This window comes from Rhagoletis pomonella, unplaced genomic scaffold (assembly GCF_013731165.1).
Source record: "Rhagoletis pomonella isolate Grant_MI unplaced genomic scaffold, Rhpom_1.0 Rhpom_scaffold_00007, whole genome shotgun sequence".
NCBI classification, from domain to species: Eukaryota; Metazoa; Arthropoda; class Insecta; order Diptera; family Tephritidae; genus Rhagoletis; species Rhagoletis pomonella.
Genome location: NW_023458561.1, coordinates 51939498 through 51958112, shown reverse-complemented (window position 1 = coordinate 51958112; position 18615 = coordinate 51939498). Strand labels below are relative to the sequence as shown.

Below are 18615 nucleotides of genomic sequence, written 5' to 3'. Positions count from 1 at the left end.
GGTGAAAAAACGCCGAAGCAATAAAAAAAGAAGAAGAAGAACAGCTGCAGAAGCATCACAAGGGGACGGAATTGCAAGCGTTGTTGCCATAAGAAGGCGTTGGATACACACAACGAGGAAAGCTGTCTAAAGCCAAAGGAGAGGAAAGCAAAAAACCAAGAGTTGGGCGAAGTAAAGGCGAAAAATAAAATCAATTATTTTAGGTAGGGGCAAAACCTAGTGGTAATTTGCTAAAAAGCGCGTCTTTAATTTTGGTTTACAAACCGAAATTTATAATTTTCGTATTTTCAATTTCGGCTTTTTCCACGTGCTATCCGTAGTTGCGCCAGTTTTGTTCCCGCTTTTATCTTGAACACCGGCGGTGGTAGCATATACACCGACAGCTTCCTTTCAAACCGGCGTTGCAGCATTGATTTTTCGCAGACGGAAATTATTTTCATTTTGGAAACGTGTTGAGACTTTTTTATCGTTAAACTGTTTTGACGCCTTAAGTGTTGCAATATGGGTGCCTACCTATCCGAACCGAAAACAGACAAGGTGTCTTCGGACGAGTCAAATGATATATTGACAGTGGGAGCTAGCTCGATGCAAGGTTGGCGCAATAATCAAGAGGTAAGCGACAATAAAAACTGCTAGAAAATTAAATAAATATGCTATTTGTTGTTATAGGATGCTCATAATTCCATTTTAAATTTCGATAAAATTACCTCATTCTTTGCTGTTTACGATGGACATGGAGGGGCGGAAGTGGCCACATATTGTGCAGATAAGCTACCGCAATTTCTCAAAGATTTAAAATCTTACAAAGAAGGCGAATTTGAAAAGGCTTTAAAGGAGGCTTTTTTGGGCTTTGACAAAACACTATTAGAGCCGCAGGTAGTGGAGATATTAAAAGTGCTTGCCGGAGAAATGGGCTTTGACGGAGATGATAGTGATGCACATGAAGATGATGAAGATTTTGAAGACTTGGCTGAATTACACGAGGAAAGTCACTTACCATTAGATGAAGTATTGGAAAAATATAAAGGTGGACCATCCATGCCCTCTCTGAAAAGGGTAAAAGATGGGGTATGTGGAGCAAAACCGCTATCACCGTTTTTACGCGGCAGGCGCGCAGCATTCGTAATAGCCGATGCCACAAATAAAGCAGTTTTAGATCCAGAATCTAAGCCGCAGGGTTCTTCTACTTCTGCCGCCGCAGCTGCCGCAGTTTTATCTGATGAAGCTGGTTCGAGTTCTTCACATAAACCTTGTGGATCTGCTTCTTCGAAGCTTGTTTCCATCAATTCAGAGTCAGGTCCGAGTTCTTCATGCAGTGGCAATGTAGCAAAAATGGATACCGATGAACCGGAAGAAGACTCTACAGTTAGCAGCAGCAGTTCTAGTGCAAGCAAACCCAGTAATAATAATACGGTTACTGAAATAGAAGTTAACAAAACTGAAGGCGAGATTGAGAAAGTTTCAGCAAACGGTTCGATAGCCTCTGCGGGTACTGCTACGGCATCATCGTCGGCAGCCAATATTGACGTTTGTCCTGACTCTTCTCACACTAAAGAGGTTGAGCAAAATGGCAGTGTATCGTCGTCGGAAAAAAAATCAATAAAAAAGCAAAATTCTCCTGTTGCTGATATGGACACTACGGTTTCCGGTTCAAATGATGCTGCCAAGCGAATACAAAATGGTACCATCGGTAGTACTTCGTCATCTGCAGGAAACAAACAAGCAGCCGGCAGCACTACAATTACATCCACCAGCAAGGAATCCAAAAAGTTGAAGAAAACTGATATTAGTGGGGAAGATGAATCTACTGATGATGATGCTGACTATGAAGGTAGCTAACATAAATTTGATTTGACTAAGGTATCACAATTTTAATACATGAATTATAATTTAACAGAAATTGCAGAAGAAGGTGATCCTAGACATGGCTTGCCTTACTCTTCAGAAGACGAAGAAATAGAAGAAGGTAGACAACAAATATATATTTATGGTTTAAGAATCGTTAATATGCATATTTTAATTTCCCTTTATAGCTGAGAACTCGAGTGTATATTCATCAGATGAAGAAATCGAAGAAGAAGAAGGTATGTTAGGCTAAAAGATAAGCATATATATATACATACATATATTAAATTTCCTTAATGTGCGTGCCTATTTAGCAGAAGAAGATGAGGAAAGCGCCCTTGCCAATGAGCAGTTCTGTGCAGATATGATTGAGGAACCTGGCAAAGATAGTGGCTGCACTGCTGTGGTTGCACTATTGAACGGCCGTGATCTATTTGTAGCAAATGCGGGTGATTCCCGTTGTGTAGTTTGCCGCAATGGCAAGGCAATTGACATGAGTTTGGATCACAAGCCTGAAGATGAAGAAGAATCAGCTCGTATCGTTAAAGCGGGGGGTCGTGTTACTTTAGATGGACGTGTTAATGGTGGCTTGAATCTTTCGCGAGCCATTGGGGACCACGCCTACAAAATGGTAATTTAAAATAGCATTGCAGTTAGAGTTTTCTTTCAGTATTGTTTTTTTTTATTTTTATGAAGAATTTGGAACTTCCCGCTGAAGAACAAATGATATCGGCTTTGCCAGATGTGCGAAAACTTATTATAACACCAGAGGACGAGTTCATGGTGTTGGCTTGTGATGGCATTTGGAACTACCTCTCTAGTGAGGAAGTGGTTGATTTTATACGCCAACGTTTGAAGGACGATACTAAAAAGATTTCTCAGATATGTGAGGAGGTAATTAAAGATTTAGCAAATCCTTGCAGAAATGTTGCAATTGAAGGTATGCTTTTTAATCCTTTAGCTTTTTGATACTTGTTTGGCCCCTAATACCATTGGTGATGGCACGGGCTGTGACAATATGACAGCAGTCATTGTACGTTTTGAATCTAAAATTTTGGACATGCCAACTAAAATTAATCCCGAAGAGATAGTGCTTATCAAGGATGTTGTCGCTAAAACCTCTCCCACCGGTGGTAGTGCTCAACAAAAGGAACAACAATGTCTTAAACGTGCGGCTTCTCCCACATCCGATGAAAACTCCAACGAAGCCGAAAATGCCAACAAAACCAAACGCTTGAAGACTGACGAGGAAACTTCCTCAACAACCAATACAAAAAGCCAAGCTCCAGTTGAAACATCCACATCTAGGAACAGTAATACCGATGCAGCCAGTAGCAGCACATCAGAGGCTGCGGCAGCAGTTGCAAGCATTACAGGGCAAAAGGGTTGCGATAGCAACACCGCTGCAAGCAACAATGAAGAAGTGGATGCTGACAATATTGCGGTGTCCTCGACGTAAATTTCAGTCTTGCGTTTGAGCATACACATATGAAATTTGTTAATAACAAAAAGCGGTAAAAATTTGGGTTTGTGGATTCCAAATTTCGGTTAGCTCCAATTATTAATATAAAAAAGGAGTATATGTTTTATTTTTAAGAAAATCACATAACCTCGTCTACAAGAGAGTTTTTATTTTTCACAATGGCTAATATTAAGATTTTAAAACGATTCAAACAAGAATTAATACCAAGTTCACAGTGAATGAGTGTAATGCCTTTTGTACGAAAATTTGACCCAAACCAATAACATAAAACCTCCGGTAGTTTTCTATCCACAAAACGAAGTACTGTATAACGTCATACAAAAAATGGTCATATAACCAATCCGTAGTGAAATTTCTATCAGCTCATAGAGCTAGGAACTTAGTTTGGGACACAGCAAACTTTTAAATTTGGTACTTTATTTCAATGCCATTGCACTATGATTATATCGACGAAATAGCCAATAAACAGGCCAGCCAATCGTTCAATCACTTTCTTGTTGCATATCCGTAAGCAAAATGAGAATGCGGATAGAACGAGGGCTTTGCAGTAAATTTGGTTTTCATTAAATATATATTTTGTAAAGCAAATTATAGATAACAAGTACGTACATACTACATATACAAGAAGGCATAATTTTAATTAATTTACAAATTCAACATACACGTAATACGCAATGAAATAATAAGTAAAATGAAATAAAATATCTAGTATTTAAATAAAGTAAGTACCCAACAGTTATAAAAAATTGGTGTTTTTGTGAACCCATTTAAATTTACGGCATATGTAGGTATATAAAAAAAAGAAACATCTGTCAAAAATTTAATTGACTCACTCATTAAATGTCAACAACTAGTGTTGGGAGTATCGAGTACTTGTGAGATTCAAGTCCTTTTTTTAATCAATTGAATGCTACTTTGGAGTACTTAGTATCGATACTTTTAAAAATTAGGTACTGTCGATCCTTTTGAGAATCGAGTTCTGAGTACTTTTAGTATCGATGTTATTGTTGTTGTAGCGGCTACAACAACCCCGCCCAGGACGGTTGGTGTCTCAGTCGTTGTCGTCAAGTTCCACTAACGGCAGCCCCAGGAAGCGTGCAGTCTGTGGGGTTGGTCCACAAGGACAAGGCCGTTAGGGTTGTCGGGTTTTCCGGGCATGCGAAGAGATGTTTCGAGTCATGTGGGGTCTCTCCGCATGCCGGACACTCATTTGGCACATCCTCATTCAATCTACTCAGGTAGGAGTTTAACCTGCTGCAGTAGCCGGAGCGAAGTTGTGCTAGTGCCGTTCTTGTCTCCCGAGACAGATGAAGCTCCGTCACTTCTGTGTCCGGGGGCGGTATGCCTAGAACGGCATTCACAGGTCTAGAGTCTGCATAACTCGAGACTGACTCCCTGTGAATGCCGTTCAGGCCCAGTCGGTAAGCTGTCGGGTCCAGAGGTTGCTTGATGAACCTCTGGACTTCGTCCGTCAGTTCATATAGATGCCTCCTGACGTGCCTAGGCGAGGGCTCCTCTGCAAGCAGCTGTCTGTTTGGGTGGCCACTTCTGTGGCTCCCGATCAGGAACTGCTTGCAGAGCATTATGTTGTGCTCCTTTACGGGGAGCATTTGCGCCTCGCCGTGAAGATGGTGTTCGGGCGATATCAGAAGGCATCCTGTCGCTGTCCTAAGTGCGGTGTTCTGTGCAGTCTGTAGCTTCGTCCACTGCGTCCTACCAGTCCCCAGCGACCACACTGGCGCTGCGTAGTTCAAAACCGGCCGGCCTATTGCCTTGTATGTTGCCAGCAACGTTTCTTTGTCTTTGCCCCAAGTACTGCCGGCTAGCGACTTGAGGACCTTGTTGCGGCTCTGTACTTTATTGACAGTAACGGTTGCGTGCGCAGAGAAGGAGAGCAGGCTGTCGAATGTTACTCCTAGTATTTTGGGGTTATTCACCGTCGGAATTGGTGTTTCATCGACGTGAATTCCCAGCGATAGCCTGACCTCCTTCGTCCAGGTTGTGAACAGGGTCGCAGAGGATTTCGTAGGGGAGAGGGCTAGACACTTTGCAGTGAAGAAGCGAAAAAGTTCGGAGAGATACCAGTTTACTTTCGAACACAGGTCATCAATCCCATTCCCAGTCGCCATGATCGAGCAATCGTCGGCATAAGAGACAATCGAGACTCCCTCTGGTGGTTGAGGGAGCTTTGAAATGTAAAAGTTAAACAGTATCGGGGAAAGGACACCACCCTGTGGAACCCCCTGTTTTATTTTCCTCTGTTTACTCGTTTTGTCTCTAAACATTACCGACGAGTGTCGACCACTCAGATAATTTGCCGACCACCGTTTGAGCCTCTGTGGGAGAGAGGAGGCCTCTATATCTTCTAGTAGCGTGGAATGGCAGACGGTGTCAAACGCCTTTGACAAGTCCAACGCTACTAGAATCGTTCTCTCACAGGGACGGTTTCGGTTAAGGCCACGAGTTATCTGAGTGTTTATGGCGTTAAGTGCTGTTGTTGTACTGTGCACTTTACGGAAACCATGCTGATGCTTCGCTGGGGTTTGTGAAGTACGGGAGTAGCAAGGCCTCGAGTGTCTTCGCTACCGGGGAAAGGAGTGTTATCGGACGATAAGAATCTCCTTTTTTGGCAGGTTTCCCCGGTTTGAGCACTGGGACCACTCTCCCCACCTTCCAGATGTCTGGGATGATGAGAGTGGCCATAGACAAGTTGAGGACCTCCGTTAGGTACACTACCCCCGCAGGACCTAAATTTTTCAGCATCAGCATGCATATTCACTCGGGACCCATGGCTTTGGAGGCTTTCGCCTTCCCTATGGCCACCTGAACTTCACCGCAAGTGAAAGCAAGGGGGGCACAGGTTGTTGGCACTTTGTGCAGCCTTTTGGTCACTCGACGCTTGGCTTTGTCCACCGGAGGACAAAATAGCTCGCGCATCGCTCCGGGTCCGACGAAGCATGGTCGCCGAAGGAAATTTCGACTCTGTCGTCGTGCTTCGTCGGATTGGACAGCGACCTCACGGTTAACCAAAGCTTGCTCACACCAGAGGTGAAGTTACAGGTCTTCAGATGCTCCTCCCACTTCTTCCGCTTATGTACGTTTACTAGTTGCCGAATCTCCGCGTTGAGATCCCTGATACAGGGATCTCCGGGATCGGCCTGACGAAGGCTATCACGCTCATCGGCTAGAACAGCCGCTTCGGCAGGGAAGTTTGGACGTGGGTCCGTTGTACATCCTGCCGGTATGAAGCGAGCTGCGATAGCAGTGACAGCCCTGCGGAACTTACGTTCACCGAGATGGACGTCGGTTGGTGTGGGGAGCGCTGTGAAGGTGCTTTCAGTAAACTCCGCGTAACCTTTCTAATCAGCTTTAGAAAAGTTGATATAGGTCCGGTGTTTGGCGGAGGCAAAGTCGGTTGGTTTATCTATCGAGATGGCTATGGGTAGGTGGTGTGATGCTAAAGTCAGCGTAGGTCGCCATGTTATGCTGTTTATCAGACCAGCGCTGACTATGGTGATGTCTGGCGAGCTACTGCAGTTACCCATAATCCTGGTGGGTGCGTCATCGTTCATTGTGCAGAATGTCGAATCGTCTATCTGCTCAGCCAAGTTTATACCCCTACGATCGTTTGACAGGCTTGAGTGCCAAAGATCGTGGTGCACATTAAAGTCACCTACTACCATACGGTTTTCACCTCTGAGGAGCGGACTTATATCAGGGTGATATCCTGCCGGGAAGCAGGTGACAGGGGGTATGTATATATATGTTAAATATTTCGAGATCAACATCGCCTGACCGGATAGCAATGCCCTGACATTCTAGGGTGGTATCCCTGCGGTCGATGTCTGCTTCGATAAGACGATACTGCACGGTGTGGTGCGTGATGAACGCTAAGCCACCACCATTATCTCGCTCGCGATCTCGACGGTGCACGTTGTACCCGGCGCAATTCAACAAATTTGAATTGCTGTGCAACTTCGTCTCTTGGACCGCAGCTATCAATATACCATGCCGACACATGAAGACGGTTATCTCCTCAATCTTGCTCTGCAGCCCGTTGCAATTAAATTGAAGGAGCTTCATGTGGTTCGGGAGATGTCGTGATGTGGGGTGTAAGGGATGTGTGTGTTCTTACCGCCGTTGGCTGTGTGCGCTGCTGTGATGGTTGTCGCCCTGTGGTGGTGGCGGGAGGCGTCGCAGTTGAGGTCTGCGACCGAGCAGCGCAACACGGGCCCTCGAAGTTCCCAGTCCAATCTCGCGTGGTACGCAGACCTGAGCATGCCCTAAAGTGGCACCAGCCAAGGCAGGTGTTTTCACTTGACTGATGTCACATTACGGAATATCCTGGTCTGACATACCGTGCAGACTGTAGGGGAAACCAGGAGTTGTTGGCGGCGGCGTGTGGGTGGTGGTGCGGTTGTGTGTGTTATGTGGTCTGTCGTGGCTATGGTATGGTCTGTGGCATGATAAAAACATAACAAGGTAAAACCATTGAGAGGTAGTCTTACGTTTACCAACAATATAATTTTATAATCAAAACTCAAACTCACACACACATTCTCATTTTCAATCTTAAACAACAACAATTGTGAACAATTTAATTTTTTTATTTTCAATTTTATATGATTTTAAAATGTTGGCAAACGTCATAAAAAAATCATGGCCGACGAATTGAGAGAATGAATTTACCTTGTAATGTTTTTATCATGGTCTGTGGTATTATTATGTTGTTGTGTTGTGGTGACTGTGTGAGTCTGCTCTGGTGGACTGAGGTTAGCCGTGGAGGCTTCTCTGTTTGAGCAAAAGGGGGGCCACGTGGTCCACTGTCGATGTGTCCGTAGTCCTGAGCAAACTCTAAGTTGACTCCACCCCTCGCAGGCATTACACTTGACTGAGGTGGAGTTGTGGTGTAGTCGTCTCCGGCATACACAGCAGGTGTAGATTTCTGGCCCTGGGTTTGACTCGATGCCAGCCTTGAGTAGAAGAATACGTAGTGATTGTAGCCCTTTGGACGAACAACTTCTGAGATACTTCGCCGACCTAAACGGGGTTAGATCGCCGAAACAACAGCCCGTGGTCGGTTAAAACCCGAGTCATTCCGGTACGTAGAACCGGCTGCCGTGGGAATGTTTAGTATCGATAGTGCCCAACGCTATCAAACACCATATCCTAGTAATCGCGGTGAAGAAGTCAGGAGATGTGATATCCGAAATAGCAGCTTTAACTTCTATTTGTAAACTATAGTGGTTTTTCCACAATAGTTTTTTATTCAAAACGTCCTTAAGCTCAATAAAAGTGTTGAATAGCAGCAGCCAAATTAAAGAGAAATCTACTAAAGCCAACTTTTGAATTGATTGAATCGTAACATCCGTTCACATATCGAAAACAAAATGAAAGAAAATTACGTGATACATCAGTCGTTTAACACAGCTTTCCTACCCTTTTCCTAAGCGTTTCCTACGGCTTTTTAACCCTTTTCGCTTAAGGTCTTCTTACACGGGGTGCGTTCAGAAATGCATCAAGCCAAAGCATCAGAGTCTTTTATAACTAAATTATAATTTATGGACATGTCTTATTTGCGCAACTAAGTTTCAATTTGGCTTTTAACCGTGGTTGCGCATATTTGACATTTGGCTTGATGCATTTCTGAACGCGCCCATGATATATATTTGCATGTGTACTAGATGCCACTTTTTACATAAGTAAATGCCAACATATCGTGTAGAGGCAAATTAGATAAGATGAGCAATAGAAATTACATGCGTATTGAAAAAGTCACCTTTACAGTTGCAAATACATATCGTGTAAGAACACCTTTAGGGCAGACGATCATATGATCCCATGATTCAATAATTAAGGTTAGATAAACTGACAGTTGTCTCTCTCGCACCGCTCCCTTAGCAGTGGCACCGTGTTGCTTCTTTGCAAATTAGCTTGAAAAAGTGTAGCTTTCATGTGAAATAGAAAAATACGTTTTTGTACAATCAGGGCTATCACAGAATCCATCGTAGTCCGATTTTTCGTGAAATCTGCGAAAATGCTATCACAGAATCCTAATAGTCACAAACGTGGCGTATATTATATTTCATCTTTATTCAGTCTATGATTTACAATCTTACAGACTAGAAGTATAGTTTGAATATACACGTTCGTATCAATTTGGAATCAGTGATCGCCTTTTCGTAGATTTCACGAAAAATCTCATAAGCTGGTAACAAATTATTGCCCCGTGAAATATGCAATGCCAGGATTTGCACAATTCTTCATAGCTGAATTGCTGAATATTTTAACTGCATTACCAACGTACCTAGAATCGCGGTGACAAGAACTGGTAACATTTTTTGGTAATACAATTTTCCGGTTACAAAATCTTCGGTAACGTGCAGAATAGACCTGTAAGTGTATATATTTCGTACTTTCCTACTTCAAGGGATTTCATTCTTCCCCCTTCTCTTTCCTTCGTAAATGCAACCTTTTGTAAGGGACTGTCAAACCGCGGCTGTCAATAATTGTCTAACTTTTAATTATTGAATCATGGGTTTGAATTATGTTTGACAAGCCGCTCGTGTGGTGTATTTCGCTCTGAAGTTGCTACTTACATTTAAGTTGCAACTTTATTATTTTCGAATAAGTAGCTGCCACAGTATATACAGTAATAAACCTTTTCGCAGTTTTTCACCAATTGGTCCCCGAGGAGTACTTTTGGGTTGTGTGCAGCGTTTTCGTTTTGCGCGCACGGCAACACTTACTGTGGTGAATTTCGCCTCATTATTAGAAAAAGTTCTTTTCGAGGATAAAATATATATAGTTGTGTTATTTATGAACAAAATGTAGGGTAAATATAATATCATTGCTTAATTAGGAATAATATCAATAGTAAAGTACATAATTATTGCTTGTATTTCTTTAAACTGGAAACTCAAATCGTAATTATAGCACTGAATGGAGTTTTCATAAATGTAAGTTTAAAATCAATAAAATATCCATTGTAAGAATATATTTTTATAAAAACATGAATTTATCAAAGAAAATTCTAAATTTCCGAATATATTTAAGTCTTTATTCCAATACAAAAAAAAAGGTTTGTACAGTTATGGAGACTCCAAAGCCTGCTAGCGCATCTGCCCAGAGAGCTCATTAAGCGCACCCAAGTTTGAGCGACCATTACCCGGAGCTCCTCAAAAATACTCAGGATCAAAGTATAGGCCAAAACACAATAGCGCAGTGGCAGTGGCAGTGACAGTTTTTAAAATCAGCTGTTACTGCTAATATTGGCAGTCAATGCCGCAGCAAACACAATACTCCGTTGTCAGTGACTGCTTTTTTTGACATTCCCTTTTGTTTGTTTACATTTTTGTTGTTGCCTTTTAGGCTTCAGTGACATCAACAGATGTTGGCTGCGTTTCATTTATGTCAAATTCAGCATGCGAAGTTTGCTGCGATGAAGGCAGTGGCAGTGAATTTAGAATTTGGGCTAAACTGAGCAGTACTGCTAGCTGCCACTGCTGTATTGTGAGTCGCTTCATTGGACACCACACTTTCTAAAAAACAGCTGATTTCGAAAAACTGCCGCTGCCGCTGCCACTGCGTTACTGTATTTTGGGCTTATAGAATGTCACCAATATGAATTATACACACATACAATAGTAATTGCTATGAATGGCTACCGTATAAACTCAGGACACGCATTTGCTTGGAGACTCCCGAAGGTTAAGGTGGTCATAAGTTCAGCCAGCACATTCAATGGTCTTTTACCCGGAGCTGCTCCAACATGATGAGTAGATTTTAGTGAGGCTCTCATGCCACTGCCTCTGGCTACACACTGGATATCGGAATATTGCAAAATAAATAGCAATTATCTCTTATAATTATAAGAAAAGTGTTTACAAAATTACCTGTGCCACGCTGACATAGTACGATTGTTGCTCCCTTTCATACCACAGTAAATTTGTATGCAACTCTGAATCGGCAAAATTCATGCTCCTTCTCATTATCAACCCTGATCAGATTTTACCCCCGAGGAGTACTCAAAAAGGGGTATTATTGTATATACTGTGGTAGCTGCACTATGAATACGCGCCATTGATTGTATATGCTTCCTTTGTAGGTTGCGATTACGTGCACTATAACCATTTGCATTCATTGTCACAGCTCATCCCGTTCCGTTACTTCCATTATAACCCGGTCTTTAACTTCCTCCGGAATTACCCCAAACATTTGGGCGAAATCCCGAGTAGTTATTCTCAGACATCTGGTAACTCTTTACACAAAAATTTATCAACTTGGTGCATTTCTGATGTTTTCTGCACCTCGTAGATAATTGTTTTAATTTCCATATTCTAACGAGGATAATAGGTTGGATTGACTTTCCTAGGGGTCAATAAAACGTCCCGCTTGTTAGGACTGAGGAAGAGTGTAGTTTGAAGTGCTGTAAAATTAAAAAATCCTACATTTTAAACTCTACGCCCATCTAGGTTCCAGGGAGAAGTGTGGACGGCATACAAGGGCGCTGATATCTATTTACGCCTATCTCTCTGGTTTACACAATCGTCAAAATTGATTCCGTAGCAATCGTAACGTCGAGCAACTGCAACGCCAAAGATAGCGTTTGCAAAGGCTCCAGTGGCGTTAGTCTAGTCCCAAGTGGTAGTGGTGCTGTTGGCAAAGTGCATTTGATTCCTGGACCTGGACTAGTGGCTACAAGTAAAATGTCTGGCGATCAGAAAACTCTTCTCAAAGGACACTCATCACAGTATGTGAAATTGAATGTAGGTGGGAGATTGTATTACACTACAATCGGAACGCTGACGAAACACGATACTATGCTAAGTGCTATGTTCAGCGGCCGCATGGAAGTGCTCACTGATTCAGAGGGTAAGTTCAAAAAAGTAGCTAGTAATTCGGAGAGAAAAAATGTTAAAGCCTAAAGCATAAGTGATGATGCATCGTGTCGCTTTGTTTTTTTTATGCTTAAACTGATTAGTCACGCCCTGTTTAATAGGAATACTTTGCATAATTGTTATCTTTAATAAAATGTTGAATATTTATAAATTACAGGCTGGATTCTAATCGATCGATGCGGCAATCATTTCGGTACAATACTGAACTACTTGCGTGATGGAACCGTTCCACTGCCAGAATCTCACAAGGAAATAGCAGAATTGCTTGCAGAAGCTAAATATTATTGTATCACCGAATTGGCCATGTCATGCGAGCGAGCACTGTTAGCACATCAAGAACCAAAACCCATATGCCGCATACCGTTGATTACATCTCAAAAAGAAGAACAGCTACTAATAAGTTCGTCGTCGAAACCTGCTGTAATATTGGTGGTTCAACGACAAAACAACAAGTATTCATACACTAGCACATCAGATGATAATTTGCTTAAGAATATCGAGCTTTTTGACAAATTATCTTTACGTTTCAATGAACGAATACTTTTCATCAAGGATGTTATTGGACCTAGTGAAATATGTTGCTGGTCATTTTACGGTCATGGCAAAAAAGTAGCAGAAGTGTGCTGCACCTCTATCGTGTACGCCACAGATCGCAAACACACAAAAGTGGAATTTCCAGAGGCGCGCATATATGAGGAGACACTGCAAGTACTTTTGTATGAAAATCGCAATGCTCCTGATCAGGAGTTATTACAAGCTACATCGTCGGTGCGTGGTGCCGTTGCTGCACCCGGCATGCAGCAGTACACCAGCGATGAGGAAGAGGAACGCACCAGCTTGGCGCGCTTACGTTCGAACAAACGTAACAATCCTACATGATTTATGAAGCAATATGTGGGATGACAACGAGCAGCGCTTCCCTAGCTTTGGAGAGATGTTAGCGGCGGTAGTGTATGAATCGCCAAAGAAAAATATTGTTGTAAGGATATTTTTATATATCCTAACGCTATTACAAGGGTAAAGGAAATGTTCTCGATAAGAAAAAAATCTGGTGATCAAAAACAAACAAAAAAAAATAAAGAAATGCACATTCAATGTGAGTGCATTACATACATAGATACATATTCTTGAAGTGACCAAACACTATATGCTTATCTTGTTTGGCTTATAGTATGTATACGTAAATATATTTTTTTATAACTCACTTTTCAATCAGTTTTCTCATCATATAAAAACACTTTTAAATATTGTATGTTGGATATGCTGCCTAACAATTGTGCACGCTATAGTATTAAATGCTTAATCAAACATTCTATAATCAGTTCTTAGTTTGCAACTTGATTTATTTATTTAATTGTGTGTGCAAAAAGAATAAGCTCTAATAGTAAAGCACTTTTATACTCTATTATGTGGACTGTAAAATACGTCAACAAATAAATATGAAAGCACTCGGGTGTTAAAAAACCAAAATTTCAAAGGCATAATAAGCAAAAAGCATTAAAGACTACCACGGAGGAAAACAAGAGTTAAGGAAACTGAAAAACTTTCTCATAGAAGACTTAACAATATAATAAATGCTGCATGTGACGAATCGAAACGTTAGACATGTTTATTTTAAGATTAAAGGGATGTGTGTATTGTGGAAAGTGTGAATATTAATTGAATTTCCAAAAGCTAAAGTTATATCAAGCTAGTTATTAACATTCCCACTAGGCAATTTTTGTTGCCAGGAGTAAGAAAAAGTGTCGCCCTCGGCAACAAATTTACTGCCGCTAATTTCACCATCGCATCGATTTATTATTATCAGTCGCTGCAATAGGTCCGTCAAAGGCAACTCGCATGGTCGAGACGCTTTTTTTTTACCTGAATTAGTCGTTTTCTTAGCGCTTTATTATTGCTACAGGCAATATTTTAGCAATAATTACTTGGAAGAATTTTAATCTTTTTACTATATCATTTTTTATATACAAAATTATGGCCTTATTCATAAAAAATACAATAGATTTTAAGAGTTCTATAAAGTGGACTTTTCATACAAATTTTCGATTTATAAAGCCGTAAAATTCTTCTAATTTTTTATAAATTTGGGTGTTAGAATTGAAAAAAACTAAATTATTTCCATTTTTTCAATCGTATGTTTGGCATAGATGGTTTTGGAGAATACTGTTGGAATGGAAATTCATCAGTTTAGAAATTTTTGACTACATCATATTCCTAAATGGCATTCAAGAAACGATGTTGCCGATTTGGCGGATCGCCTCGAGTCGAAAAAAATATTTCTTCACTTATTAATGTTATGCTATGCGATAAAATACTACCTTCGTAAGTTCTGTGTGTTTCAAATAAAGCAGAAATATAAAGACGTCATTCCTCTAATAACTTTTAATTAAACAATACACTTAGCAACAGGGGGTGGGGGTAGGGTGTTTAATTTGTTGGGTTGTTACGGTTATGCACTTTCTGGTGGCTATCACTTTCGTTCCAATTAAATTAAGAATCCTCGTACAATTATCTTATCATCTCTAGCACTGTAAAGTGAGAAATAATGAACCGGAAATGCGATAGTTTTGTTGCCATGGTAATTGTTAAAGAAGCAAACATAAGTAAATTGACCTTTATAGTACGGCTATATTATGCCTTGGGCTGATTAAATATTTTTTATCATCATATCTTCGGTAGCAAAATATTTGATTAACGAAATAAAATGTCGGAAGAACTGCAGAAAGCTGGCCTCTACATTGACGACATCTATCGACTGCGAGTACAAGATCCAGCTATTGCTAATGAAACCAACGAATTGCGCGAGGAGTGTTTGGAATATGCCAATAAATTACAAGATTTTAAGAAATATGCAGATGATTTTCATAAAATCATTAGTGATTTTGCTAAAGATGTGGAAAAGGAGAAATTGAGAGCTATCGGCACCCAAAATCTACTCAAAACAATCGCCAAAGAACGTCAGGCAGAGCAGCAGGTATACCAGGTGAGTGAAGCAGGTGCAGCAGTCTGCGTAGTGATTTTTTTAGTTTAAACTAATTAAATCAAATTCACATATTTCAGAGTAAAATTCACGAGAAAACCGTGGAATTAGAACGCCTTCGTAACGAATATCAATACTTGCAACGCATAGAATCTGAGCAGCAAGAAATTATAAATAATTTTTTGTTGAATCAGTAAAAACTACATAAATTTATTAATGCAATTATTAATACCAAAGTTATTTGCTAAATATAAAATACAGTGTTTCTTAATTAAACCATGATTTGCATCGGCATTAGCACATTATTTGTCTAATGTTTTGCACATTCTTGCGATAACAAGCGAAGCTACATAGCGGCAAATTTGTTTTGGAGCAATTATACACTTTGGGTTTGCCACAACCAGTGATGCCACAAATCTGCACTTTGGGAGGCGAGCGCGCTTTTTGCGCTGCCAGCGGAAATTCATGACCCGTTGGCAGCTGTATGTAGGCACCGTCCAATGTGTTGTGGTATGTGATCACGGGCTGTGACACTTTGCTCGACTTGTTACGCGTTGCATTGCGCTGCTTGCTTTCCTGTTTTTTCAGCAAACGATCCATTGTCTTCTTCTTGTCCTTCTCGCGTTTTTCATCTGCAAGTTGTTTCCGCTTTTGTGATTTGAGCTGCGCTTTTTGTATATCCTCTGCCGTTTGTGGTTTTTCTTTCTCACGATAACCAGTTGGTAGTGACATTAACAATTCACCACCTGGCGACGGTTCTTTATCCGTATTACGCTCATACATGGCTCGTTGACGCGCTGTCATCAATTTGGGATCTTTCATTTTCTTTAGCTCGTCATCTATTTCCTCCAATTTTCCTGATTCAATAGCAGTTAACCAACGTTCTTCCTCGCTGGATGTGCTGCTATCGCGTCGTTTCTTTGACTTTTTATTATTAGCTGAATTTCCGCTGGCGGTTGGTGTTGCTGACGCTGCTGGTGAACTATTACTACTTGCGGCGGGCGTAGAAGGTTGTTTTGATGTGGATTTTTTTCCGCCGCTGGAGTTACTTTTGCTACCTTTAGGTGGAGTAAGGACTGGTGTGGTAGGAGTTGGAGTGCTGGAAACTTCTTGCTCATGATCAACAACATCGACTATATCGATTATTTCAGCATCATAAGCGCTATCTTCTTTAGGTACTGGAGTAGGTGTCGCAGCTGGAGAAGCCGCCCCTGTGGTAGTATTTGTCGGGTGCGGCGAGTGGACAACATGTCTTGGTTTTTTCGTTCGCTTATGCTCTTTATAGTCAAATAGAAAAGATTATTGTACAGATATATAGTTTTATAATTAAAACAAATACCTTCACGTTTTCCCATTGTAAAAGACGTCCTACTCCAAGAAATAATTGTAAAACAGCTGTTTTAAGAATGTAAACAAATTCTTACATAGGCGCCATCTGTTGCCCTTGATCTCAGAGTGCATTTTCGTCCAAAACCGGTTGGCAAATCGACAGTTTTAGTAGCACTGGCGTAAGATGCGCTATTTAAGGCTCTATTCTATCGATTTTTTTTTAGGAAAAACTTAACAGAAAAATTAAAAAATACAATCGTAAAAAAGGGGCTTTGAAAAAAATGTAGAAATTCTAACATATTTTGCGAACGGAAAATTAGCGAACACATGCAACCTTGTAATTTCTCGCCACGATTGCAACTCTAAATTTCAGACCTGAAGTTGGTGGCGGTTTTCTCTTCCTTTTCTCTGAACGCTGCTAAAATGAAAGCCAAGGGACAGGTAATTTTTCCCAAAATTTTGCCCAATATTCGTTTAATAATTAAAAAATTTGTTAAAATAAGACTGGGTGAAGTAAAGTTAAACATGCTGTACATTATTGTAAACTTTTTGTGAGAATCAAATGCTTAAAAATGCAGTTTTGTGAAGGTGACTTCCAACGTGCTTATGCGGGTGGCCAATTCTGCTAGTTCTTATAAGACACGAAACTTCGTGAACTTTTTGTATTTTGATCTCTAAAATATGCTAATTTTTTAGCGGTGTCAGCATAAGACAACGGGTTGTTGTATTGTTTTCTGAATGTAATGATAAGGAAAGGCGCTTGGTGCACTTTTGCTTTGCATGCCGAAGTCAGCTGTCAGAAAGTCTTGTTTAACCTCAATTTAATTGATTGTGTTTGTTTATTTCCATAACTAATGCGAGTATTTTGTTTGATTCTCTTTACAGTTGAAGGAATACGAAGTTATTGGCCGCAAGCTGCCAACCGAGAAGGAGCCACAAACTCCACTCTACAAAATGCGTATCTTTGCTCCGGATAACATCGTGGCCAAGTCGCGTTTCTGGTATTTCTTGCGCCAACTGAAGAAGTTCAAGAAGACCACCGGTGAAATTGTCTCACTGAAACAGGTCTACGAAACTTCCCCCACTAAAATTAAGAATTTTGGTATTTGGTTGCGTTATGATTCTCGTTCCGGTACCCACAATATGTACCGTGAATACCGTGATCTGACTGTTGGCGGTGCTGTGACGGCGTGTTACCGCGATATGGGTGCACGTCATCGTGCTCGTGCTCATTCTATTCAAATCATCAAGGTTGACTCCATCAAAGCCAGCAACACTCGTCGTGTGCATGTTAAACAATTCCACAATTCAAAAATCAAGTTCCCATTGGTGCAAAGAGTACACCACAAGGGCAACAGGAAATTGTTCTCATACAGAAAACCAAGAACCTACTTCTTGTAAGATGCTTTATAGTTATTTTTTTAACTTTTTGATTTAAAATAAATAGAAAAGTCTTTACCATCCTGACTTGTGTACAATAAAGTGTTTGTTTTACTAAATGTAAGATGGTGTTACATATTCCAACAATGAACCAGCATGTTGCTATGGTCCTGTTTTCACTTTGGACTATTGAAGGCCCGTAGTCATAGAGAAGTTAGAAAAAGGTTTTAACGATTAAAATTGTTTTTTATTGTTATCACCATTTTAACTCTTTCATAGTCAACTTAAAATGCATCTAAGCCAAAAACAGAATTAAACTTTAAAATGAGAACGCGATTTTGTTAAAATAAGGTTCTAAGTTTTTTGTAAACGCTATATGACCCACTCCGAGCAATTCCAAACAATATTTTTTTAAATTTAATTTTTGGGAGTTAAGTTTTGATTAAAAAGGTTACAACAACTATAATTACATAAAAAATTAACGCCCCTATTGCTAGTATCGACAAGCAGCAGATAAACTACTATTACTCGATTGTCGCTATTCCTGGGTATTGTGAATGTCGATTTCTCGTTAAATAAGCAACAAATAGTTGTAAAAGGATGAGCGACTAAAAACTATTTACACTCACTTATTGACCGAGAAAACGACACAAAGTACCATGGATAATCGATAAAGGACTAACAGTCGTAACAAAAAA

At 40.6% G+C, this 18615-nt stretch overlaps 5 protein-coding genes across 7 annotated transcripts; 4 read left to right on the top strand and 1 right to left on the bottom strand.

Annotated features, from left to right (window-relative positions):
* Nucleotides 1–6: 6 nt before the first annotated feature.
* Nucleotides 7–3625, top strand: LOC118743048 (probable protein phosphatase CG10417). 2 transcript variants are annotated; one of them, XM_036475525.1, is made up of 8 exons: nucleotides 7–203; nucleotides 321–612; nucleotides 670–1831; nucleotides 1898–1966; nucleotides 2034–2084; nucleotides 2163–2476; nucleotides 2542–2739; nucleotides 2807–3625. In XM_036475525.1, exons 2-8 carry the CDS (start codon nucleotides 502–504, stop codon nucleotides 3302–3304), a joined length of 2403 nt encoding a protein of 800 aa, XP_036331418.1. In that variant the 5' UTR covers nucleotides 7–203; nucleotides 321–501; the 3' UTR covers nucleotides 3305–3625. The 2 variants fall into 2 exon arrangements, with proteins under 2 accessions (XP_036331418.1, XP_036331417.1); XM_036475524.1 differs by having other exon boundaries at nucleotides 2160–2476.
* A 7956-nt stretch (nucleotides 3626–11581) lies between these two features.
* Nucleotides 11582–13825, top strand: LOC118743046 (BTB/POZ domain-containing adapter for CUL3-mediated RhoA degradation protein 3). Its single transcript, XM_036475520.1, has 2 exons — nucleotides 11582–12202; nucleotides 12386–13825. Exons 1-2 carry the CDS (start codon nucleotides 12037–12039, stop codon nucleotides 13105–13107), a joined length of 888 nt encoding a protein of 295 aa, XP_036331413.1. The 5' UTR covers nucleotides 11582–12036; the 3' UTR covers nucleotides 13108–13825.
* Nucleotides 13826–14675: 850 nt separating this feature from the next.
* Nucleotides 14676–15417, top strand: LOC118743047 (intraflagellar transport protein 20 homolog). 2 transcript variants are annotated; one of them, XM_036475523.1, is made up of 3 exons: nucleotides 14789–14806; nucleotides 14908–15211; nucleotides 15289–15417. In XM_036475523.1, the coding sequence occupies exons 2-3, from the start codon at nucleotides 14933–14935 to the stop codon at nucleotides 15403–15405; spliced, it is 396 nt and encodes a 131-aa protein (XP_036331416.1). In that variant the 5' UTR covers nucleotides 14789–14806; nucleotides 14908–14932; the 3' UTR covers nucleotides 15406–15417. The 2 variants fall into 2 exon arrangements, with proteins under 2 accessions (XP_036331414.1, XP_036331416.1); XM_036475521.1 differs by having other exon boundaries at nucleotides 14676–15211.
* Nucleotides 15418–15432: 15 nt separating this feature from the next.
* On the bottom strand, nucleotides 15433–16634 carry LOC118743045 (INO80 complex subunit B). Its single transcript, XM_036475519.1, has 2 exons — nucleotides 16548–16634; nucleotides 15433–16485 (listed from the first exon to the last, which is right to left on the bottom strand). The coding sequence occupies exons 1-2, from the start codon at nucleotides 16561–16563 to the stop codon at nucleotides 15503–15505; spliced, it is 999 nt and encodes a 332-aa protein (XP_036331412.1). The 5' UTR covers nucleotides 16564–16634; the 3' UTR covers nucleotides 15433–15502.
* Nucleotides 16635–16874: 240 nt separating this feature from the next.
* LOC118743043 (60S ribosomal protein L18a) lies at nucleotides 16875–18019 on the top strand. The gene is made up of 2 exons (XM_036475518.1): nucleotides 16875–16978; nucleotides 17423–18019. Exons 1-2 carry the CDS (start codon nucleotides 16961–16963, stop codon nucleotides 17936–17938), a joined length of 534 nt encoding a protein of 177 aa, XP_036331411.1. The 5' UTR covers nucleotides 16875–16960; the 3' UTR covers nucleotides 17939–18019.
* The last annotated feature ends 596 nt before the right edge of the window (nucleotides 18020–18615 follow it).

What these genes read in the sequence shown, in the direction of transcription:
- LOC118743046 (XM_036475520.1), top strand. Translation starts at nt 12,037, where the DNA reads ATGTCTGGCGATCAGAAAACTCTTCTCAAAGGACACTCATCACAGTAT. An exon ending in AGTGCTCACTGATTCAGAGG is followed by an intron (nt 12,203 to 12,385) that starts GTAAGTTCAAAA and finishes TATAAATTACAG; the next exon opens with GCTGGATTCTAATCGATCGA.
- LOC118743047 (XM_036475521.1), top strand. Translation starts at nt 14,933, where the DNA reads ATGTCGGAAGAACTGCAGAAAGCTGGCCTCTACATTGACGACATCTAT. An exon ending in CAGAGCAGCAGGTATACCAG is followed by an intron (nt 15,212 to 15,288) that starts GTGAGTGAAGCA and finishes CACATATTTCAG; the next exon opens with AGTAAAATTCACGAGAAAAC.
- LOC118743048 (XM_036475524.1), top strand. Translation starts at nt 502, where the DNA reads ATGGGTGCCTACCTATCCGAACCGAAAACAGACAAGGTGTCTTCGGAC. An exon ending in AGAAATCGAAGAAGAAGAAG is followed by an intron (nt 2,085 to 2,159) that starts GTATGTTAGGCT and finishes GTGCCTATTTAG; the next exon opens with CAGAAGAAGATGAGGAAAGC. An exon ending in GGGACCACGCCTACAAAATG is followed by an intron (nt 2,477 to 2,541) that starts GTAATTTAAAAT and finishes ATTTTTATGAAG; the next exon opens with AATTTGGAACTTCCCGCTGA.